The 25536-nt window shown below is 49.3% G+C and overlaps 1 protein-coding gene across 4 annotated transcripts in view; it reads right to left on the bottom strand.

The window, feature by feature from the left end:
- Pax5 (paired box 5) overlaps positions 1 to 25536 on the bottom strand; it is a 189487-nt gene that overhangs the window by 119313 nt on the left and 44638 nt on the right. For all 4 annotated transcript variants that reach the window (XM_074051446.1, XM_020158166.2, XM_074051449.1 and 1 more), the window contains exon 6: positions 5525 to 5700. In XM_074051446.1, the coding sequence (XP_073907547.1) occupies positions 5525 to 5700 (176 nt within the window). The remainder of the gene's footprint in view (positions 1 to 5524; positions 5701 to 25536) is intronic.

Below are 25536 nucleotides of genomic sequence, written 5' to 3'. Positions count from 1 at the left end.
GGAAAACAGTGAGCAGCATGTTAGAGTGTGAACAACATTAAGAAAGTAATAGTAACTTCTGGGCAGGGTGGTGCATGTCTGTAATCCCAGTTATTCAGGAGGTAGAGACAGGAAGATCACAGCTCAAGGCCAGCCATGGAAAAGTTAGCATGAGACTCTTCTGAAAAACAAACCAAAAGTAAAGGTACTGGGGGTATAGCTGAAGTGGAGGCCACCAACCCTGGGAGATGTGGAGCTATGGTCAGCAGCCCCCTCGGACACATGAGCAGCTCTGCCTGTGTGGCAGTGAGGGTTAGACTTGACCAAAGTCAGAGATTCTTGTGGGCAAGCAAAGGGACCCAGACAGTGTGAAGGGTTGTGAGGAATAGGAGATCTGTGAGGGGTTCCTGTGAGGGGATGGGCTGCAGGAAGAAAGAGATCCACCACTAGCAGTAGGGCAAGGAGCAAGAGGATCCAGTGAAGGGTCTTCCAAGGTGGGCAGGATGGTCCAGGCCATAGTTCCAGAGCTCTACAGGGCACCCTGCCCCCAAGCAATGTCAAAACTGCTCACCTTCACATTCTAGCCCTCTAGAGTTTGGGTCCCCTCCTCTTCTCCAGTCCTATCGTCCCTGACTTGCTGTCACTCAGTACTTATTCCAGCCACCTACACCCACTCACAGTTTCTTCTCACAAGGGCATCACTCCAGGCCTTACCATGCTGTTCTTTTGGCCTAGATCTTCCTCTCCAGCTGACTCTATCACCTCCACAAACCGGATTCTGCCCCGCACTCAAGACATAGCACTAAGAGCACCTCCTCCAGGAAGCCTTCCCCTTTTCCAGCTGGTCACACATCTTTCCCCTTCCTCCTCCTTGGTGGGACACAGACCCTCTGGGGAGGACAGTAAGCCACCTGAAGACAGAAGCCTCACATCTCTCCCTCCAGTTCCTGGCTCTTTTTCTGACTCATGGTAGCTGTTGAGGCCCTCTCTGCTGACCAAGCTCAGTCATGCTGGCAAACCAGCCCCTTCCCAGGAAAGGGAGGCCCATAGAAGTGGGCAACACTAGAACCAGCCTAGAGAAATGCCACCATTTAGAGGGCAAAGCAGCTCAGGAGAGCAGGAGACATTTCTGGTGGCTTTCTCCTTCAGACAAGGGACAGGCCTTCTCCCAGTTTAACCCCCTGTGACCTTTGAACTTCCCAGGAGGTCAGCAGCACGCCCCCTTCCCCAGCTGTCTCTCTGTCTCTGGCCCGTTCCATTTTGCACCCGTATTGATCTGTTGGCAGCGATGGGCTGGATAATTAGCCAGGAATTAGGGTTTCTATTACAGCCAGGAGGCTGCTCCAGCTGATTTATCACCTGAATAATTTACTGTGATTGAAAGGAAATTAAAATGAACTCCATTTGACAACTGTGAGCTTTTATGGGCTTTAGTGAAGGCTCAAAAGCCAGATTAATAGCCTGGTGTTGGTTAATAGTCTGCCGAGGGTAAATACAGCAGGCTGCGCTCAGCGGCCTTCCTGCGGTGGCCGGAGGAGGGACCACTCTGCCAGAGCCAGCGCCCACGACAGCCAGCGTCAACCAGAGTTTTACTGAAACAGACTCCACTGCTGGATACACACACACACATACACACATACCTCCAGCAGTTTTCTTTCTTTCTTTCTTTCTTTCTTTCTTTCCTTTTCTTTTTTTTCTCTCTCCTCTTCTGCTCCTCCAAGGTTATTTTTACTCATTCCACATGTAGGGAATACAGAATTGCTTTTTCAATAACCATTTTGAAAAGAAAGTGTTTCATGGTCCCAGGAGTGGCTCTTTATTAACCCCTTCCACCAGGGGGAAGGGTTTACCAAGTTTCCCTGTGTTGGCCGGAACCAGGGCCACTCACCAAGGGCAGAACTTGATAAGGAAAGCAGCAAGATGGGGGTGGGGGTTCTGAGCCTGGCCCTGAACAGGAATGCTCTTCCCAGGGGGTGGAGTGGGTGATTTGGCAGGGTATGAATCTCTCTAATCTATTGCAGAACTCTGAGGATCCTGGAACGACCCAGAGGCTCTGGCTGTGGAAGGCTATCACACACCAACCAGCCCCAGGGCTGCTCCTAGAGCCCTCCAGGGGCCCAAGGCACCATCTTGCACAACATGAGGACAAAAGATCCTGAGGACACATTCCAGCTTTGTGACCTCAACAACCCTGGGCCTGAAAATGGGATGAATGGTCTGGAACAAAAGTTCTAATCCATATAACGGGGCTCTTGCCCAGGCTGCTTAGCAGATATTTACATTGAAGATCCAATGAGAGAGTGAAAACTGAAAACTGAATGCTACAGTGCATAGGCGGGGATGATCACTGTGGTTACTGTTAAGCTGTAGCTGCTGCTGTCACCGTCAATCATGATTACTAGGACTACAAAGAGGGAAACTGAGGTCCAAAAAAGAAAAAAGTGCCTTGCTCAACAGGGCAGAGCCAGGACTAAATCAAGCTCTTCTAGCTCCAGGCCAAGTGATACTCTTTCTTCCAGGTTGTTGAATGAAAGTAACAGCAAGCCCCACCTAGGCCTCCAGACCACAGAGACACAGACTTGGGCAGCTTGGTGAGCTGGCAAATGGGAGAAGTGACCAGCCTCTACAGCCAGCAGCCCAGGGTCCTCTTCCTGTGCCACCATCATGTCACACTGGGGCTCACAAGGCAGAGCCAATGGAGCATGCACCTAACCAAGAGCAAGCAGGAGTGGGCTCAAGGAATCTGTACCCTTGACATACATCCTTTCCCTGTCTGCGGCTCCTTGTTCAAGCCGTCGTTTGTCCGGAGTGATTGGGAATGGGGCGCGAGGGTATGTCATTCATAGTCCAGTGCCTGTGTGTGAGCAGGGCGGCCCCGCAGCCTCACCTTCCATTTCTCCTCATTACCGCCTGCTACAGGGAGGTGAAGCAGATTAACCAGAAAACAGACTCAGTCATTATCCCATAGGCCCTGTCTCACAGTGCACAGAGACCGGCCCGAGATGTGCCCGTGGCATTCTGAAGGACACCACTAGAAACAAGTCCTCATTGAGCTTGTAAAGCAGGTCTCTTCCCCACCAGACCCATCTCTACCTGATCCCTGGCCTTTCGGGGCCCCATACAACGTTCCATTCTTGGTACCATTGCCCTCAATGTTCCCTCCAATCCCTCTCTCAGTTAACACTTCATTAGCACACACAGACCCTTCTCTTTTGTCCATGGCTCCTGAGATCATGTCACACTGCGCCTGTGAGACTGTGGGCAGAGCTGAAGTCTGATTCATTCTCTGTCCCCCTTGTGCCTGACACTGCACCAGGCCTACAGTCTACATGTAAGGCACAGGTTGGATACACGAGCATCTGAGTGAATGAACCCAAGGATGGCTTCAGGTCTCTCCCCCATTATGAAAGCCACAGTCTCTGCCCAGTCTTTTCAGGCATCCTAAGGTAAACGAAGTAAGACTAAGATTCAGGATTTCCATGAGTCACATGAAACGCAGAGGGACCCTGTGACACAGAACATCTGTGCTTAGTAAACCCTGGCATAATGGAGGCACAGGTAGCCTTGTGCAGGAAGGCCAGGCTGAGTGCAGAGCCCTGGTCCCTTGCCCTTCACTCCACACTTGCTGGACAACCTCCCAGCATTGCCCTGTCTCTGAGCCTCTAAAAAATGAGGGAGTAGAAAGCTTGCCTCTGTCATCCCTGCTCCCCTGAAAATCATGTGATCAATTGATCAAGTCAACAGATCAATTTTCTCCTGGATTCTGAAGGGAAGATGGATGTCATCCAGGAAGATTTACTGTAAGTCCCTTATCTCTCAACTCCTGTGTCAGATGAAATGTAGCTCCGCCATGTCTCAGAAGGGCTTGGAGTAGTGGAAACAAGCTGTTTGTGATGGAAGTGAGCTCTTCTCCCTAACACCCAGGCCTAGAGGGTGGCATCTGCTGTGCCCAGCACACATGACCACATCACTCCCAGGGGAGGTGTCACTCAACTTGTAGGAGGAAGACCAACATCCTTCTGCAGTCTATAAAACTTAGGCCCATCTCACCAACAGTCTTTCACCTGCTCCCCAAATCCCAGCCACACTAGCCCCTTCCATCCCCCACTCCTGCTTGTTTCCTCTAACTTCAAGGTCTTTGCACTTGCTGGTTGCTCTGCCAGGAAATTTCCCTCTACACCCACTCCCTACTCCTTGTTCTGTCCAATCTCCTCAGGACTCAACATAAGTACTTTTTCCATACCACTAAGCCCACCTGTAGTCTGAGACCTTTATGATCCTTCCACAGTTTGTAGGCTCTCTGAAGGCAGATCCAAGTCTGACTTACTCACTGACAGGACCTTAGGGCCTGGTTCTGTGCCTTGTAAACATCAATGTTTGTTAAGTGGTTATGTGACTTGCTAGGTAACTTTAGGCAAGTTGCTCAGCTTCTCTGGGCCTCAGTTTCCCCACCTAAAACCAAAGTGACTAAACACTCTGTAAAAGCCCTCATAGGAACTGCTCAGAGAGAGCCAAGTGTCATAAGATGGTAACCTTGGAGGTCTTGCTCTCTGCTCAGGATTCAAGGTCTCCAGACCTTCCTCTCCATGGGAGTTTGCACGCATGAGCTGCATTGTTTTGAAGGGCTCCTTGGGGAAACTCCGGGAGTGCCACCTGATTGGCATTGAGGGGTAATGGCTGGGAAAGTGCTAGGGACAGTTATTACTCCCAGGCTGTCTGACTCACCCCCAGATGGGAGCTCTCAACGGCTGGAACCATGTCTGGATTGCCCATGCCTATAAAGTAGACACTCAAAGGTCTGGCACAGGCAGGGCATGGAAATACTGTCCCATACTGAACCGGGTACTTTAGACCCTGTTCAGGCCCTGAGAGCCTCTTACTGGAGGTCCTTCTGGTTCCATGTCTACAGGCAGTGACTGTCCCTCTGCCCAGGGACTGCAGGCCAGTTGTGCAGCCTGGGTGGTCCTCCTGCTTCCTTCCCTCTCTTCCAATCCCCAGTGGGGGTTTGTCCAGTGAGACGTGTCTTCATCTCCAGTCCCGTGGGTTCAGTCTCTAATAGTGTAACAGGTGACCTCACAAGATGGCTTATACACTAGGGTCCACGCTGCTACCATCATAACACTGTTTAGGGCTATGAGTTCCCAGGCCAAATGGAGCTATATAGTCTGACCATCACCCTGACTGATGGGAGAATGACACAAGACCACCACAAATGATCCAGAAGACCACTACACATCCCTGTTCAGACAGCCCTGGGAACAGACACCATTCTGCCAGGGAATGGTTCCCAGGCAGAACCGCCAGCCAAGTCACATGCCCCCTGGCTGGCCAAAGACAGAAGCACCAGACACCTCAGAGCCCACACAAGTCCTGCTAAGGGGTGGGGTGTTGTGACTGGCCAAGTTTGGCAGACATCAAGAGAAGCCCCCCTGAGTAAAACCTGGTAGGCTCTCGCCCCCACCCTGCCAGATGCCTCTGCCTCCAGGAGAGTGAGCGGGCCTGTGAGGTGGTGGCAGGGGTGGGGGACATGCATGGTTGAGCGTACCTGCTCTGGCTTGATGGGCTCCGCGGTGGAGAAGATATCTGAGTAGTGCTGCCTCTCAAACACACGGTCCAGCACCTCTAGCTGCTGCTGCGTGAACAGGTCTCCCCGCATCTGCTTCCGGAGGAAATCTCTGCCTGGAAGTGAGTGGCCATTCGGCACTGGAGACTCCTGAATACCTTTGATGAGCATGAGAGAGAAGGGTGAATGGAGGTTATACACACTGCCAAAGCAAGAGAGGTCAGACCCTGAGACGATGGCTTGAGAGACCCTCAAGCCCAGCCCCCTCCTGCCATTGTTATGCCATCCACCATAAGGTCTTTACCAGAACTGGAGCTAAATAACCTCTTTAGTTTATAAAGTTACCTGCCCTGGGGTATTTAATTATAGTAACAAAAAAATAGACTAATACAGGATGTTATTTTTCCCCATTTGGCAAATGAGAAAATTGAGACCTAGAGAGACTAAAGGCTTTGCCTGAGGACCAGAGCTCAGGATGACTCAGAGACTGTCACAGATACCAGTATCTCTGCTGTAGTTAAACCTTCCTTGGAGGTGCAGTCTTCCCCAGAGCTGTTATCCTCCCCCTGCACATTTGCTGCCACATCATATCACCAGTCAATAAAACACTGTTCTGGGAAGGTTGTAATGCTGGTAGGAGTGGTCACACACCTGTGCTAGAAAATTCAACAACATCGATCAAAGTCCCGAGTGCACGTTCCCTGCTGGAGATTCTTTACACGCTAGACTCACACATACAGAAACTGACACATGTACAAGGTTCTTGGAGCAAAAGACTAGAAGCCGCCCATGTTTGTGTGTAGGGGATTGGTTAAATAAGCTATGGCACTCTTGCACAATGGAAAATGGTGCACCAGCGAAGACTGAGGCCTCGCTCTGTGAGTCACCAGCAAGATCATCAAGGCACATGGTTGTGAGGAACAAACAAGGGACAGCACGGCACATGCAATGCACAATGCTTTGTGTAGAAAAGGAAGAAAATAAAACTGTCTGTTATAGATATCTATATAGATTCAGATATATTTATACTACATAAAGTCTATTTTCTATGACATCTTACGTAGTGGATCTATGTAATAGATTCTATTACATCTATTACGTAAGATGTCATAGAAAACATTATGTAGAGATCAGATGACATGTGAAAGGCACTTACAGAGGATATTCATTCAGGGAGGTGGGAACTGAGAGGATGGAAGTGAGAAGAGACTTTTTATAGCATGCTTTATCTGTTTAGCTCTGTTTTGTTTCAGAACTTTAAATATATTGCCTAGAACTGGAGGTGTGGCTCAAGAGGTACAATGCCTGCTTTGCAAGTGCAAAGCCCTGAGTTCAAACCCCCACAGAAAAGCCAGGTGGCAGTGGCTCATGCCTATAATCCTAGCTACTTGGGAGGCTGAGATGGGAAAGATCATGGCTTAAGTCCAGCCTGAGCAAATAGTTCTTGAGACCCCATCTCCAAAATAACCCAAGCAAAATGAACTAGAGGTGTGGCTCAAACTGTAGAGAGCCTGTTTTGCAAGCATAAAGCCCTGAGTTCAAACTCTGGCCCCACCAAAAAAAGAAAAAGAAAGGAAAAAAAAAAGAAAAGAAAATGTATTGCCTATTCAGAAACATAAATTAAGATGGCGCCAGTGGCTCACGCCTGTAATCCTAGCTACTTGGCAGGCTGAGACCGGAAGGACTGCAGTTCCAGACCAGCTCAGGCAAACATGTTTGTGAGATGCCATCTTAACGGAAAAAAGCTGGACATGCTTGTCACCTCAGCAACAGTGGGATGCTTAAAATAGGAAGAATGTGGTCCAGGCTGACCTGGGCAAAAAAGCAAGACCCTATCTCTAAAATAACCAGAACAAAAAGGATCAGAGGTGGAGCTCAAGCAGTAGAGCACCTATCTAGCAAGCATGAAGTCTTTAGTTTAAATCCCAGCACGATCACCAAAAAAACAGCCAGGCATAGTGGCACACACTATAATCCCCCAGCACTTGGGAGGCTGAGCCAGGAGAATCAAGGGAGAGCCTGTCCAAAAAAAAAAAAAAAACAGAAACATAAGTTCAAATTCTCTGTGTATTCTGTAGTATTAGCTTTTCACACTATAAGACTCTGGTCATGATACATTTCAAAGAAAATATATGACTTGTCAATTTAAAAAATGGGATGAAACATCTTTTGTGAGTTCTCGGCTCAACCTACTCAAAATGAAATCAAGTATGGAGGGCCCTGCAAGACAGTGGCCTCTAGGGGTCCACCATTCCCCAGGACTCTCTAGGATGAGTTGTCCCTGCAGGACTGACCAGAGGCAGGTAGGACCCAGGCCCAGAGGCCGATGCTGTTGGGAAGCCCCAGGGGCACCAGCATGGCTCAGCTCTTATACCGAAAGCAGCCCTAGAACCAGGCCCTGCCCAGCCACCACCCCCCAAGCACACAGCAGCCCTATACATCATCCACAAGTCAAACCCCCATCCTTGTGAGGCCAAGCCAAGAAGCAGGCAGCAGCGGGATGTCCTGTCACTGAGACTGCTTCTTAAACTGCCCTACTCAGGGGCAACCACAATGCAGGGCCTGACATTTGAACAAAGATACCAGTTTTGGTTGTTCATATGAGTGCTGGCCTTTCAGATTCCCATGGAAGCTAGCAGGCTCAGAGCACCCAACACGTTCATGGAGGGCCCATGAGCCTTATAGAAAAAAAATGGATCCCATATCAGTTTGACCCAAGAGGGTACCATAGGCTGGGCCACAGCTTAAATGACCAGACACCCCAGCACATGGGCCAAGGTGGAAACTGGTCTCGCTGATCAGTATCCCCAACATAAAACCCATGTCTCTCCTCTGGTAGCCTGTAACACCAGCCTACCAGGACAGGTGCCTGCTCCTGCCCACGGGACATCATCCCTAGAACCCCTTCTTCCATCATGGACTGTCTTCATGGGGACCATTCCCACAAGGTGTTCCACCAAGACTAGAAGAATGCAGGAGCTCACAGTCTAGTTTGTCTGCCTAGCAGTGTCCTTCGTTGGCTAGTATCCACCAAATGACCTTATTCTCAAAGGTCTTGTGTACCTACATGAACACACATGCACGCACACACACTCATACTCAGGAAGACAGTTCAACTTGTTCCTACTCAGCTATTGCTCCGCCCCATCATCCAGTCCCAGTCATTTCTGCCAAATTTTGACTTGACCTCAGTTTCCAGAGCTCCCACCAAGTTTCTCACTGCCACAGAGATCACATCTACTTTTAAAAGACTTCTTCCTATCCACGTATTTCAGTCAAATTCCCCAGCCTGCCTTCCGCCCACCAAGCCAACAACTCCTTCTGAAAGCTCCTTCCTGTCATCCAGCTCACCCACTCCCACCAAGGCCTCATGGCTCCTAGGTGGGCCAAGCCCCCCACTTTCTCTCCTCTCAGACTGCTCCATGAGATGTGCCCAACCCTGCCCCTCCAGCCAGCAAGATCCTTTCAGAGATGTCCGTAGGTTCCACCCCCTCTTCCATGGGGTTCACAGCTTAGGCTCTTTCCACAGCTCTGAGCTGTGGAAGGAGAGAGTTTCTCCTCCACTGAGGAAGCTCAGCGAGGGTCCCTGCCAGCAAGGTCACTGTCTCATCATTCAGTAGAGTCCAGCACAGAACAAAGGCTCACGGCAAAGGCGGACTCAAGCGTATGCACAGGTCTTTGGAGAACGTCCCCTGAGGACACTGCACATATTCTGGGCACAAGCAGCCTGGCTGGGACCTGTGCCCACCACCACAGGGTCTTCCAGGAATACAACAGTCAGTGTCCTGCTGTGGCTTTTTAAAAATCAATCACGGTTCCATGAGCTGGACCCATAAGAACCAATACCCAGGCTGCCTCAGTGGCCCAGCCACTGCCAGGTCGTGGGGGCTGTGAGCTGGGAGAAGCCCGCTCTACAGGCATTGACCCTTACCAAGGTCAGAGATCACTCTCACTCCTGCTCGACCTGCAGTCAGCACCTCCATCTCCAAGCGCCTGCTTTATTGTGGGGAGGGAAGTGACAGGGAGGCAAGTGATGTCTATTCTGTCTCTGTACAGATGACAGACTCAAATCTGTCATTTCCTAAGACAGCTTGGGACACACCTAAACACACAATCATGTATTCATCAATTTAACAAATATTGATAAAGTGTTTATTCTGTGCAGGTAATATTACAAAATAAAATGTAAAAAGGAAATAAAACAGGGGAGAGAGTGATGAGCAGCTTAGACCCCTCCTTGCAATCCAGGGAGGGCAGCCCCCTACAGCCAAATAATCACACAGATAAACAAATTATTGCACACTGTGATTGATGGTAAGTAGAAAAAGTGCATAGAAATGCACACACCACCAGTGGGGTGGGGGGGATCAGGGAAGGCTCCAAGGGGATGCCATGCTTAAACCAAAAGTAGGGGAGTCACCAGGCAAGGAGGACGGTACAGGTGGGGGGAGTGGAGGGCAGCAGAGAGTGCCCTCTAGGCCCTGGGATAGGAAAGACAGGAAAGGAACAGAGAGGGCTGGGATGTGGCTCAAGTGGTAGAATGCTTGCCTAGCAAGCTCAAGGCCCTGTCTTCAAGCCCTAATACTGAAAAGAAAGAAAGAAAAGGAAAGAAAGAAGGGAGGGAGGGAGGGAAGGAGGAGGAATGGAGGGGAGAATGAAGGGAAAAGAAGAGAAAAAAGAAGAAAGGAACAGAGGGAGGGAGGGAAGCTCCTCTACACACCCCCTCCCAGAGAATCTGGATGGAGAAGCTAGCAGGTGGCCACAGAGGAGCTGAGCCCTGTTGAGGGACGCCATGGAGAGGACTGGAGAAACAATCACCCTCTGCATGGTTCTCAGTCCCAAGGCCTGAGACAACCATTCATTTAGGTCAAGCCTCACTTTCCAAACTCTGCACCCAAGCTTCATCTTTTGGTAGAGACTAGGGGTTTTGCATTTATTTGGCATTGGAGTCAGCCTGTCAGGTCATCTGATGTACTCATAAGGAACATAAGTCACTCTTTATTGATGTGTGCCATTTTCCAGAACAGACACAGCCTGGGAGCGTGCATGTTTCCTCTTGCAGGATGCCCTCCCTCCTGCGCCAGCCACTTCTCCATCTCTGCTCTTAGGGCTCTGAGCACTTTCTCTCTTAGCTTAGGAGCCAAATCCCCTGGGCATTTGCACCTGCATTGGGATATTGGGTGCCTTTGGGGGAAAAGAATGCAGGTGATTTGTCTTTGTTTCTTCCACAGGGAATATCTGTGGGATAAACAAAACTAATCAGTGATACCTGTGGCACCCATCTTCCTTCTGCACATCTGGTCTGCACACATCAGGATCCCCTCACTTGCCCTCCCTCATTCATTCTTCCCTCAACCAAGCTTTGAGAGTGGTGGCACAAGGGACATAGCCGCCAGCAAAAGTTGACACAGCCCTTTGTCTCTGGAATTACATCCAGTGGAGGAGGCAAACGTTAATTGAAAAATAATAAGACCAGTACAGGTGCAAGCATCAACCAAGATAAGCACTCTAACAAAAAGAGGCCGGGTTCTGAGAGGACAGGGACAGGCTGGCCTGCTTCTGGCTGCTGCACATAGTGAGTGCACAGGAGGAGCCACACAAAAAGATGTGCTCTGAAGCAGCTACAGAAATGGAGACCAGAAATCACGCACGCCCTGCATGGGGGCAGTTCTGAACCTCCCGGCCTGCGGTGTAAGCTTCCACAGCGTTTCTCTGCTGCATGACAAGATACTGTCTGACTTAATTGCAGACTGTGGTCTTGGAGGCAGGCTACAAAAATGCTCAGACCCATTTGATACCAGGGAGAAAAATCCAGATGCACAATGTGAATGGTAGGCTTAAGTATATGGGTAGACATGAACAAAAATACAAAGGTATACGGGGGGCACGGTATCTTTAAATCTTTTTTTTTTCCTACTCCAAATCAAATAATATGTAATAGACCCAGTGCTGGGCTTAGTCAACCATGGCTCGTAGAATTAACATTCTGGAAGCTAGCTTCAGGGGAGCAAGGGGCAGGAAGCCCCGTCTCGGGGAGCAAAGAAATGCTGGCTTTAAATTTCAGGTTAAACCAATGTTATTCACAACCTGGCTTTGAAGCTAAAAGCTTTACACAATTGGGTCTGGTCACGCAAAGAGGGAGGAAGCAAAATGGCCTCAGATTCCCATCTGTCAGGAGAAAGCTGTCTCTGTGTGTCTTAAAAGATCATAAGCCCATTGCATTTTCCTCAGAGCACAGAATATTCAGGGGTTTGCATTTTTTTCTTGGAGGTACTGGTTTGTTTCTTTAAAAATCATCATGTGCTTTATGTCTAAAGATGGTCACTGGGAGGAAAAAGAGAAAAACAAATAGGAATCTCTCAAATCCCTCTGGCACCATGGCCTTTGAGCTTCAACTCAGCTGGAAGCTGAGGTGCCCAGGAAAGGAGGCTAGAGCCATAGGTCAGCCTCCTGCTTTTCTCAAAGTCCCATTTCTCTACAGAGCCCTTATAGAGCCTCCTTCAACCTCTCAGCTTCTCCTCAGCATGGCAAGCAGTGTCACAACCCAGAGGGAAAAGTGTATGAGTCATTTCCAACCAATCTTTTCTCCTTCTGGACTTTGTCTGCTACACAATATTAACTGAGCATAAATTCATTTCCCAGTTTGTGCTGTCTTCACAGGTGATCATCCATTCCTCCCCTAAATGATTGCCTAAGCCAGCCAACCTGGAATCCCATGTTCTTTGCCTATACTGGTTTAGGAATGGACTTGCATGACCTGTTGAATACAGGAAGAAATCTCTTTCTCTCTCTCTCTCTCTCTCTCTCTCTCTCTCTCTCTCTCTCTCGCCCTCAGTGTGTGTGTAGCTAGGGATGCACCCAGGGCCTTATGCACTCATGCATGCTATGGAAGCTACATGCCCAGCCTGAAATCTCTTTTTGTCACTGGCATATGTTCACCCTGAAGGTTTCTGAAACTGTTATGATAACTCACAGGTCCCGTTGCTGGTGCGTGTGCTGCAACACCCCATCCCTGCTCTTGCTCCAAGGTCCTCCCCAGGTCAGGACAGTTTGTCACTTCCTACCACAACTCTGGCACCCACTGTGCTCCCAGACCTGCCACCCCAGTGAGGACGGGGGAGAGAGCCAGATCCTGGCTTGTCATCTTCCCCACCAGCCCAGAGCCAGGGTGATGGGTAGATTGTGCTGATGTGACCTGGGGTGTTTCCAGCAAGTTAGAGTTGGTTTCCCAGGTAGCTGCAACAGCTAATTCTAAAACCAACTGATAGAAAGCAGAGGCCAACAAAACCAGACCCCAATGATTGGCAACCCAGAAATTGTTTTAGTTGCAATATTTTTTTTTTTTTTTTTGTAGAACTGGGGTTTGAACTCAAGGCTTCATGCTTGCTAGGCAGGTGCTCTACCACTTAAGCCACTCCACCAGCCCTTTTTTGTGTTGAGTATTTTCAAGATAGGGTCTCACAAATTATTTGTCTGGACTGGCTTTGAACCTCGATCCTTCTGATCTTTGCCTCAATTTTTAGGCAGCATGCAGAAGGCAACAGCAGCTGAGGAATTTCTTCATAGGAGGAGCTAAGTATGACCATGGGTTACAAAAGGGGACAGTGTTGGAGCATTTGTTCTGTGGCTGCATTAGCAAATTCCCTGTGTCATCTGTCCCTAGCAAAGAATGAAGGAGGACTAGCAGGGATAGTGGGGACACAAGGTTGTCCAAGCCCCCCATTGCACCCCAGACAGAGTGCTGTTCAGTTCTAGGCACTGAGCTAAGTTATTTCCTCATCCTTTCATTTCTCTGATCCTCAGAGTAGGGTGTGAAGTATATATTCTTATCCCATTTCATAGATGAGGAAACTGAGGCTCAGCGGGGTTGACTCACTGAAGTCACTCAGCTCACAAGCTGGGATTTGTACCTAGGTCTCTTGTCTGCAGTGGTCACTGCACTCCACTTTATAATTCATGACGGTTGCTAAGACTAAAGCTCTCAGTCTCCTCTTCTGTTGACTGGGAGCAGTGGTTTCAGGATAACCCATGGGGCTTCTACAAGGAGTAGGTAAGATCATCTCCCCGACATGCTTGTCACGGTGCCTGACACAATCACTGTCATCATCAGTGTCACTTGGAAGCCTGTCCAAGCCTTCCTGGAACAAAGTCCAAGGTACACAAGTCTCCATGACCTCCCCACCAGTCAGGGTCACCCCACCATTCCCCCTCAAGGCCATCCCAGCAGACTACTTGTCAAATCTTAGTCATTCTTCACCATTGCTTCTCAGTGCCCCTGTTCATTTTGATCCCCCTACTGGCACCCTCTACTTCACCTCTGCCCAGCAAAACTCAGCCTAAAAGCTTCCTCCTTTCAGAAGCCTGCCTCCAAGTTCAAAGAAATCACCTTCTCTGTTGGTCTCCCCACTATATCCGGAAGTTACTACCTCTCCCGTGAACTTGGTGCTCTGAGGATCCCCCACTTTATAGCTGAGGAAAATGACACAGAGTGATTAAGTAACTTGTTCAAGGTCACACAGCAAATACTCAGCAGAGCACTCCCAGGCCTCTTACCATGCATGAGAACGAAGCTATGAGTATTGTGACATATGGTTCAGCATGCTGGGGAAGCCTGGACCCTTTTGTCTCTGGCCCATGTTCAAATCCCCCCTCTGTCTCTTACAAACCCATGATATTTGAGCAACTTTTTAAACCTAATTCTCAATTTTTCTCATCTAGAAAATGGGATAGTAATGACATCTGGGGTTGAAGAAAGGCTTGAGTGAGAGAGAATAAATTTAAAAACAGCATAACACCTGGCACACAGTAAGTGCTCAAAAACATGAGCTGTTTCTAGGATCTTTGTTTCTTTCCCTGCTAAGAGTATAGCTGTTTGAGGGCTGAAACCCACATGAGCTTCACCCTAAGCATTGAGGATGGGGATCAATGTTTGTGAGGAACTCCATAGTGGAGAAGACTGGGAGCAACCAGGCATGGGGATTTCAGTGTATGTCTGTGGTCTCCATGCCTGCTCAGGAGGTGCAGGCAGAAGGATCTCAAATTCAAGGCCAGCCTGGACTACATAGTGAGCTTGAGACCAGCATAGGCGATATAGTAAGGAAAGGAAAGACAGAAAAGGGAAGAAGGGAAGGAAGAAGAGAGGAAGGGAAGCAAAAGGGAGGGAAGAGGAGGAGAAGGGGAGAGGGAAGGGAAAGCAGAAAGAATGAGAGAGAGAGAGGAGGAAGGAAAGAAGGAAACCTTCTGAGAGTGGAGAATGGCCTGGAGGAAGACAGAGTAAAACAAGTAAGGGTTTATGTTATACTATTTCTAAGATTTGAAGCAGTTCATAAAATACTGAAGCAGAGAGGAAAATAAATTACCCAAACTCAGCTGAGCTCTGGGCTTGCTGGAGCTCACATGGAAAGGCAAGGCAGCCAGTCATATATTGCTCAGCCTAACAACAATAAAAAGGCCATTCACTCTTCTCCAACTGATTTGGAGCTTCTGTTCTCTATGTGGTCCTGTTTTGGATGCTTGGAGTGACCTGCCAGTGACTAACAACAGCAAGGTACCTGGAGGAGGGGCCCTCTGAGTCTGGTTAGGGGAACAGGGAGGAGGTGCCCAGTGAGGCAAGGATGTTGGATTCCAAGCACAGTCAACAAGACCCTGTTGGCTGACATTTCTCGGGCATCTACAGTGGGTCAGGCCTCTTTCTGGGGACCAGGGTAGCAGGGCTAGAAATGCCCATGGCAACCCAAAACCAAAAATCAATGTTTCAGGTGATTTTCTAAATCCCATCCTAAACTAGGGTGGCAGACTGAGAAAAATTAAAGTGGCACAGAGGAAAATTCCACTGGAACCACCATGATTCAGCCATTAGTTTCACTCAATCTTTCTTCTCAGGGAAGGAAAAAGCGAAATTGTAAAATTGCCAACTGCGTTCAGGTTTGACTCGAGTGAATCTGATTGTGCCATGTGTTACCCAATGAGTTGTATGCTGTTGGTGAGGGAAAGGTCTCAAGGGACTGAAGAGCCCGCACTGGGGCATGGCAGTGGTGAGGCCACATGGCAGAGGGATCCAAGATGAGTTGGGCCTAGGTTAATTAGGCTCCAAAGACTGCCCCAAGCCTCACAGTCCATCCCTTAATGAGCACAGTGCTGGGCATCTGGCCCTGCCCTTACACCAGAATGTACAGAGCTCAAGTCCTCTCCTGCCCTGGGGTTAAGTGAGGTAGAGGACGCAGACAGTGAAATGATAAGTCAGTGCTGGGAGTGAGTGCTGGTGCCTGAGCAAGCGGAGATACCCCGGAGCACTGACCTACAGAAGCCCTACGAAAAACCCTTATGTCAAGGTCTATTGCTGCTCCCTCCCACTTCACAGATGAGAAAACTGAGGCACATAGAAGTTAAATAACTTAGCCCAGGACCCACAGTTAAGAAGTGGAGGAGCCAGGATCCAAACACAAGCTGTGTGATTACAAGGTGTGCTCCCTCTTTTTTTTTTTTTTTTTTTTTTTTTTTTTGACGGTACTGGGGTTTGAACTCAGGGCCTCACAGTTGCTAAGCAGGCGCTCTCCCACTTGAGCCATTCTTCCACCCCTATTTTTGTGAAGGGTTTTTTGAGATAGGGTCTTGAGAACTATTTGCCCAGGCTGGCTTTGAACCATAATCCCCTTGATCTCTACATCCTGAGCTAGGATTACAGGTATAAGCTACCAGCACCCAATTCAGGGTATGCTCTTAACCCTACACTAAAACATTCCACTTACTGGACACCAGTGGCTCACGCCTGTAATCCTAGCTACTTGGGCAGCTGAGATTGGAAGGATCGTGGTTCTGAAACTAGCATGTTCTTATGAAGCTGGCTAGGGTCACAGTTCTGTTAGCTCAGTGGCAGAGAGTTTCTGATACACACAGAGTTCTTTGTCTCATGGGTGCAATGAATGACCTCACTGACAACGGAGGGTGAGGATACAGACAAGAAATTTATTAAGAGAAAGGAAAACAATGTACCCCCCACCAATCACAACAATAAAGGGAAAAACAAAAGAGAAAGAATAAAGCTCCCACGTGAGGTAGGGAGGGATCCCAAGCAGAGTGCCAGTGAATTTTGGGTGTAGCCCATTTTCTATGATAATTAGGTGTGCAGAAAGCAGCATTCTGGTTGGCCAGGCCTGCAACCTAATCAGACCATGATCTGTTCCCATTTAGGTCCTTCCCACCTTCCCCCTTTCCCACCCACCTGAGTTCTGGGTGGTGGTGGGTGGAGGGGTGGGGTGGGGGTTTTGCTGGGGAAGTGGGTTGTTAAGGGGGATGGTGTCAGTTCTCCCATTTGGTGGCAGCTCAAGTTTTAATGGAAGTTTCCTAGGGCCCCTTGTCCCTAACTACGCCTGCCTGATATCAGTAACTACCTAGCCTGTTCTCCCCAGCAAATAGTTAGACAGAACCTGCCTCCCCATCTCCAAAATGGACTCTAGGTGTGGCTCAAAAGTAGAGTGCCTGCTTTGCAAGAACAAAGGCCTGAGTTCAAACCCCAGTCCTGCCAAAAATAAAACAAAAAGCACTGTGCTTAACCCAAACTGGAGCTGGGGGGGTGTGGGGGGGTTGGGGAGGGGTCCAGAAAGGCCCCATAGAGAAGATATAACCTAAGTCTTAAGCATAAGCAGGATGGAGTTAGTCAAAGAAAGGGCCAAAGAAGAGGCACTGCATTCCAACCAGAGGGAACAGCATATGCAAACCCCGGAGTAGGGGCCATGTGGCCCTCTGCAACCACTGTAACTCAGTGTGGCTGGAATGCAGGAGCTGGGGGAGAGACTGGGAGGACCTCAAAGTGGGTCAGGTCTAGCTTCTCAGCGCCGTTACCCATTATCCAGAACTTCTGATGCAGAGACAGTGCAAATACCATCTTGAAACTGGTTGGTGGGCAGAGATGGGATATTGTGCATGAATATATTGAGATGATCTCAGAGGATAGGCAGCAAGGAAGGAACTTCCTGTGCGCTGTCACAGGACAAGTCTGTTCCCTCTAATACATACTGTCCAAGTCCATTACGCTGTCCTGGACTACCTCATTACTCCACTTTCCAGAAAGATACACACACTAATTAGAAGGGATGTTAAAACCACCATGGTGAAGATATTCCAAAGCAAATGAAATATTACCAGAAGCAAAAGGGCGATTTGTTTCTGGGAATTGTGCTTTTAAATGAGAACAAAGAATGCCGAAAGCTTTATTTTAATTGTACCTAGAAGACTTTTGCATGCATCTCTTTTTAGATTTCTTGCACACAGCAGCCTCCCATCCCCCATTGAACAGAAATAAATAAATAAAGGTTTTAAATCATATTTACTCTGATAACTTTGCATTAGTCCCATTCGAGTCTTTAAATTACTGTCTTTATTTTTTTTCCCAAGGATGCTATAACTAAAAAAGAAGGTTCGTATTTTGAAATGTATCTATCTGATCATTGCACAAATGTTTTCAGAAGAAATCACTATATTTCTCCAAGATGAGTATGGGTTTTGTCATAGATCAAAGTGAGAGAGAGGAAAAAAAGATAAATCATCAGAGATCCAAAAATACTTTTCATTTGGAGAAGATATCAGGCCATTTCAGTGGGGCTGATGGAATCCCTGCTCTGTCTCCATTACCTGCCACAGGCAGCCCCAGCCTGGAGCCAACTGCAGAGATTATATTCCCCATAAGATGGTCCCCGATACATATATATATATATGATCTTCAACCTCTATTGATTGACCAATTTCACAAGCAAAGACTGGTGAAATGAAGCTGAAATGAACATCATGCTTTAACTCATTGAACCCATCAGGCCTGAGTTAATCTCCCTGTCCACTGTCTCTGATAGAATTCAATTGATCAATCATGTTTTGCTGATAGGACCACTCACTGGCTTAGTGCTTCTTCATTTCAGAGCTTGACCTGTTAGATATACTTGGACTGGCTCGACTCCTCTTGGATACACAGAGATCAGCCTCTGCCTGCCAACGTGTGTCATCTGTCCCAGCTGAAAAGAACTCAAGAGGCTTTTGTGTATATCTACAGTGTGTTTTTTCCACCAAACACATGAACATGAGGGGTCGATATATGATGTCGAGAAATCCGGCAGGCACAAATGACAAGAGGGGCTCTCCTGTCTGCATGGAAGCCCAGTTGGTTAAGTTGGGGACAAAGTCTTGTATTATACAGGCAAGTGTACACTCCTAGACAGAGAAGGGCATATCTGAAAATGATAACAAGAATAGTAACAATTCACACCCTTCAAATGTACGTATTCATGCCAAATCAGACGACATTTATCTGTTTTCCTGATTCTCACAATAACCTCAGGAGACGAGCAAGAGATTAATAGTTCATTTTCTCAGGTGAGAAAATGGGCTCAGAGAGATGGAGGTAGCTTGCCCAATGTCACACAGAGCAGTTATCAGGCTGGGTAGGACTGACTATCCTGGTGTGTCAACTCCTTAGAGCCTCTTACCCCAATGAGGTCGACCTTTAGGCAATTTCAGAACGGCTGAGCTGTGCTTAGGCAAGCCATTGTGTCCCTGACGACTTGAATGCAGGAAACATCATCGAAGTTCAACTCAGATAATTTTAGAGCTTAGACTCCAAGATCATCTGTAACTTCTTGTACAGCTTGGAAACTGCACAAGGCTCAGAGGGCAGTAAACCACTGCCCAAAGACACTTGCAGCCTAACAAAGTCTCACACCAGGATCTTAGCCCCTCAGCTCAGGACATCCTCCCCCACCTCCACTCCCCACCCTACCCCACCCCTGCATTCTCTCAAAGCTTTTCTAATTTATGCCAACCCAATGAGCGCCTATCAACAGAGAGAACTTCATTCTCCACTGGCCCAATACATTGCTGTGGTCCCTTTGTGGCATTTAATTTAATTTTCCCAACTCAAAGCCAAGACTGCACTTTGGGAAATCAGAGGAAAGCGGCTCGCCCTGGCTGGCTGCCTGGGGGAGGCAGCTCATGGAGGCACAAGGCTGAGCCCAGCATGAGGCATCTCTGGAGGAGGCTAAGGCAATGACAGTTCACATCTGCTCAGGGCTGCTCAGAGTCTGTAAATGGGGAACGTGCTAAGAGATTTTGTCGCTGTCCACTGAGAGCTGGGGAGAAGCCATAAACAGAGCAGGTGCCTCTGGGGGATGCCCTTGCTGAAGCCCACTCAGGGCTGGGGATTAGGGAGGAGCCAGAGGCTTTGGTTCACCCACTGCATCCTTTCCCCCACAGAAGGACAGCCCACCTTTCAGCAGTTCCTTATCCACACAGGCCAGATTCCCCAGCCTCTATTCCAAATAGTCAGCCATACTGATATGTTCACAATCATTCCAGACATGGGGAAGGGAGGGAGCCCTCATGGTCTGATGTGGCCACAGTGTGAAGACCCACTGCAGGGAGATGAGACAGAGGCCAGGCTGGTGGAGACCCCTCACCCAGGAGCAAGCTCATGGCAGGAATGGCTACTAGAAGGGACAGGTGCTGGCACTCTGGGGGTAAGAGACAGACGCACCTCTGAGGCTGCCATCCGCTGATTCCTGACTCACTCAGCAAAATTCACAGTCTCTCACGACTTACAAGGCCTTTCTGGGTCTTGATGCTCCCACTGCAGCCCCACCTTTCTGAGTCTACTTCCTCCCACTGTCTTCCTGTTGTCACTGTGCCAGACTCCCCATTGCTCCTAAATCATGCCAAGCACACCCTGCCACAGGGCCTTTGCATTTGCTGCTCCCTCTCTCTGGAACCCCCACCCTCACCCCCAGATACCTGTTCAACTCACTCCTCTCCACCTTAGGGCCTCCATTCAAAAGTCATATCATTATGATGGCCCTGCACAAGACAGCAAATCCCTACCCTCCCCCCACTGCGTTCCTGTCTCCTTCTTCGCTTTGTTAACCTCCTTAATAACAGCAGTAAACAACATGCCCTTCCTTTTCCTTTTTTATTTATTTATTCTCTCTTCCCTCATAGAATGGCAGTCAGGTGGACAAACATTTTTGTCTGTCTAGTTCATTGCCGTGTCCCCAGCCCCTAGAGTGATGCCTGGTCCAGAGCAACACATGATAAATACTCAGAGAAGGAATGGGTAAAATTAGAACTTTCATTGAAACTGGAAAAAGAAAAATCAACAACAGGTACAAAGAAGACATTCAAGGCTGACGGAGTGGCTCAAGCAGTCAAGCACCTGCCCAGCAAGCACAAAAGCACAGAGTTCAAACCCAAGTACCATAAAAACACACACACACACACACACACACACACAAAACTGGAAGCAGGTCATAGGTCACACTCCTGTGGGCATCAGCTGCTCCACTCCTACGCCTGGGTTGGGCATCCAAAGACAGAACTTCCTAAGGAAAAACAAAGGGGCTTGCCAGTCCGTGCTCACTACTGCGGTCACATGGCCAACACCAAGTCAGAAATCAGTATGGGTGAAGGACTCCCCAGAGAAGGGGCTCAGCTTTGGAAGTATTTATGACAAAGGTGATGGGGCAAGCACAGGGTTCGAGTTCTGCAGCTTGCCAGCTTGTGGCCTTATATTTCCCTCACCTCATCTGTGCAGTGGGGTCCATAAATCATGCCAGGCCCACAGCACTGCTCAGAGCCGGTGACCCTGCACACCTAGTATCTCCCATCAGTCATGAGGATGGGGAAAAGGAAATCCAGGACTTAATTATAAAGGACAGGATGGACACAGAGAAGAACGCTGGCTAAGTCGAGTCCTTTGGTTCAAGCACACATTTTTCTATGACAGGTGCTCGACTCCCAGCATAGCCCTGGGAGGAAATCTGGCCTCAGCCCTCATGCTGCCCAGTCCCATAAGGCCTGAAGACGGAGAGAAAGCCCAAGCATGAAAAGCACACTCAGAGAGCCCAAGAGCAGGCAGTGGGAGCCCAGACCCGAGAGAACCTGGTTGGTGGGAGTAATAAGTAGGGAGGGCTGCCTGGAGGAAGCCAGTAACACTGAAACCAGGCAGAGGGATCCCAGACAGTGATGAGATGTAGGTGGGCTGTTCTCACGGACCAAGGTTCCCTGCTCAAGCACAGCACCTGTGGAATAGGGTTGTATCATTTTCATAGCCCACATATAAATCAGGCCAGACTTCTGTGTCTCCCTAGTGCGGGTCTTACACACACAGCAGGTGCACATCTATGCAGATTTTGCTTTTTAACGGACTGGCACAACTTTCCAAAGGAAGTACCCTACAGAGAAACCCATTTTGATCACTCTTTGGCAAGGGTGATCAGGTCAGAAGAGATTTGAGAAATCTATGTGCATTAGTGTTATTGGGGAGGCCCTGGGCAGTTAGTGGGAGGGACCAGGGATGCTGGCAGCCCCAGGAAGAATTACCCTACACCTCACGCATCTTTGGGATGTCCCATCATACACTCGTGTCGAAAGAAACTCTACAGATATTTGAGATATAAACCTACCTCTATTTTACTTATGTACACAAAAACTTGGTGTTTACTTTACTCCAGCATTCCCAGGATCGCAACCAGTGAGCTGAGGGGAAATTATACTTTGCTTTGGCTGAGATTTCATCAGGACCTGTTCACCATTTCAAGGAATTAGTTTGTTAATGGCAACGTCACCCGAGGTATTTATATCGCCAAAGCTCACAGCTTCCACAGTTGTAGCTGCTGAATTCATAGCAGTTCTATTACAAATGCAAGCGACTGACTGCTTTATTATGTCCTCTGAAGTGGTCACACCTGAGTATTTACAAGTCGAAATACATCATTTCCTTACTATTTTATTTCTTTCCCCTTTTTGTTACAGTTCAGGCATTCTATTGATTTTTAAATAATGTGTGTAGGTAGGTTATCTTTTCTCTAAATTTCATTTTTAGTATAGCAGAGAAAGCACTACAAAATACTTGGTTTAAGACCAGGAGCCATGATGCTCACCTGTAGTCACAGCTGTGAGGGAGAGAGACAGGAGGATTGACTGCAGTTCAAGGCCAGCCAAGGCAAAAAAAATTAGCGAAACCGTATCTCAACAGACGAGCTGGGTGTGTTCACATGCCTGTCATCCAACCCATGCAGGAGGTGGAGGGAGGAGAACTGGGGTCCAAAGACCACCAGAGCAAAAACTTGAGTCACTACTGAAAAACAAACTGCAGAGAAAAGGGCTCAGGGTGTGCCTCGAGTAACAGAGCAATTGCTCAGCACGCATGAGGCGCTGAGTTCAAACCCCAGTACCGCCAAAACAAATTAAAGCCAAAATAGTTATTTTAAAGAGGAGATATTGGATTGACAGGATTTAAAAGTGACCATTCATGATTGCCGTGGCCTTTCCAGTTCTACCATTTAGAACTGTCCCCTATTTAGGTCCTCTTCCTAACCTGTCTGGCTGAAAAGGGCTATCTCTGGGAACAGAAAGAGTTCACCCTTTTAGGGACAGAATGACATTTTGAAAATAATCCCTATCTCTTGACCATGAATAGTGAGAGCTTGTTGGTAAAAGACAAAACCTGGATTCCCACGACCTCTTTAGAAAACTGCTGCTCAAATTCAAGAACCCAGCTCGGACTAAGCCAAGCAGGGACCTGGTCTCTGCAGCGGCTGCCAAGATGAAGAGGGAAAGGCCGGGGAAGAAAAGACACCCTGAAAGGCAGCACACCTGCTCCCCTGCACACAGGCACCCTCGGGTGAGATTAAGATGGGGTGAGGAGCAACAGCAGAGATGGGGTCCATGGGGGTTTAGAGGTGACCTCTGCCAACCAACAGAGTGTTTCAGTGCGCAAGCTCTGAAACCAGGCTGCTAAGGTTGGAATCCCAGTCCTCCATTTATTGGCTCTGTGACCCTGGACAATTATTTAAGTGCTCGTGAGCAAAAGGGAAACAGTAATGGTACCTACGGTTCTGAAAGTGGCTGCCTCTCGCTGTCAGCCTCAGGAAGCTGAAGGAGGACAGCGGATTTTCCCCCCCCAGTGGTCACACTGGAAACCAGAAGGCACAGAACTGGGAGCAGAGACCTGTGTCCTGCTCCATCTTCCCTGTTGACCACTCACACTCAACTGACCTTTAGGCCATCAATGCCAGCCCCTTGTTGTATGGACCGGGATACTGAGGCCCTGAGGGGGGAGAAAATGGACAAGGTTCACACAACAAACTTGCATTGGATTCCCAGACTTGAGTCCTTCCAAAGCATCTTTGTTCCTCAAACACACTGTTCGTTGCTTTGTACATCTATGAATGGAGGTGATTGTCACAGGATCGCACCAGGGATCACTGAGTGCTATGACAAAGTGAAAAGCCCTCAGTGCTTACTAAGTCTTTGCCAACTCAAGGAATTTGAGCAATACTCAGCACATAATGATGCCTGACATTCATCATACCGCACCACCCTATCATCTCTCATTGGCTAGGAGGTTCGCCAAGGGCACAGGCCTGTTTTACCAGACCTGATACATGGTTGGTTCTCCACTGACGTTTGCTGAGTAAGTAAGTGACAGCAAGCCTGAAAACAGAAATAGAAAGGGAAAAACAGGAAAGGAAAACTCTGTGCCTGTAACCAGAGCTAAAGGAAAATTGCTAAGAAGAAAGTTCACTTCCATCCTCGCTCATTCCACTTCTGTCCCCATACTGCACCCTGGGGGCTCCTATGATATATCTGAGGTAGCCCCTGTGCTTAGAACTCAGTCTGACAGAGGAGGCCATAGGGGCTCAGAGGCAGCCATCCCCAGAAAGCAGCACTTCTGTGGGTGGGGGCAAGGAGGCCTTCCCGTGGTAGGTGCCATGCAACAGAGCATGGGGTGCAGAACGGAGACGGAGGTGGCAGAACGGCCATCTCTCGCAGACGCAGGGACACTTATCAATGAGGCTACAACCCAGTCTCCGCCTCCCCAAGCCTTTGTGCCTTTTGCTCATTTTCCAGGATGCAAAAAGTTGATGTCCGGACATCACTCGGCAAGAGCAGACCCCAGCACAGGCTCAAGGGAAGAAGGAGCAAGAGGTCACAGCCACAAGCAGGCAACCAAGCAAGCAAGGAATTTAAGGCGTCCCCATCCCAATCTGCATGTGTGGTCCACCACCCAGCCCAGCGCCTCGGTCCTCTCCTGAGCAGACAGGCTCGGGTCTGCCACTTACCCTGTTCCCAGCCCCGGACCCCCCATCCCCCGCCCCAGCCGGCGCTCCGCTCCTCGGCGCATCATCTGCTCGGCTGCCCAGCTCCTGCTGCCGCCGCGCCCGCGCCCCCCGGGGCCCCGGAAAGCTGGCATCCGTTGCTACCATAACAAACTCAATTGTTCTCAGCAGGGCCCCGGCAAATAAAGTCATTCATTACGGGCCTCTCCCGGCCGCCGTGGGCTGCGCGGCAATCAGTGGGCCGCGGGCTGCCCCCTCGCGGGCCGAGACACGCGCCAGCGCCATTACCTGCCGGGGCCGACCTGCGGCGCCGCGGCCGCCACGCTGCGCCCCGAGGCCCAGCCGCGGCCGCGCCGGCAGGAGCAGCGCCCGGCCGCCGATTAGTTTTATCTCGGAACGTCAATTGACTTATACTGATTGGCTTCCTGCCGCCAAATGTCAATTAAATTGCAAATGCTTGGCGGAGGCCCGGTGCGGGCGGGCGGCCTCCTTCCCGAGGGCGCCACGCCGCCTTCTCCTGCGCCCCGATCCGCGGGCGGTGGAATCGATTTCTCCTTCCACATGGCGGGGTGGGGGGACATGCAGATTCCTTCCGTCCCCGCCCGGCCGAGGGGGCGCCCTGGCCCGGCCCCAGCGCGAGGGCCCAGCCAGGAGGAGGAGGGTCTGGCCTCAATGAGGTTTGTGCAAGGTGGCACTGCAGCACCCTTGGGCACTCCTCAAAGGCCTGGGGGTGTGACTCTCCGCCTGACCTTCAAAAGTCTCTTCCCGATCCCTTCTCCCAGGCTGCTCAGGAGGGGCTCTGCCCCCAGCCTAAGTCTGGGTGTACTGGGAGAAAGGCTGGCAGAACCTTTAACATCCTCCCGGTGCCCACTGGTGCCAAGTCTCCACAATCTGCAG

This window comes from Castor canadensis, chromosome 13, assembly GCF_047511655.1.
Source record: "Castor canadensis chromosome 13, mCasCan1.hap1v2, whole genome shotgun sequence".
Lineage (NCBI taxonomy): Eukaryota > Metazoa > Chordata > Mammalia > Rodentia > Castoridae > Castor > Castor canadensis.
This window is presented reverse-complemented; position numbering and strand designations above follow the sequence as displayed.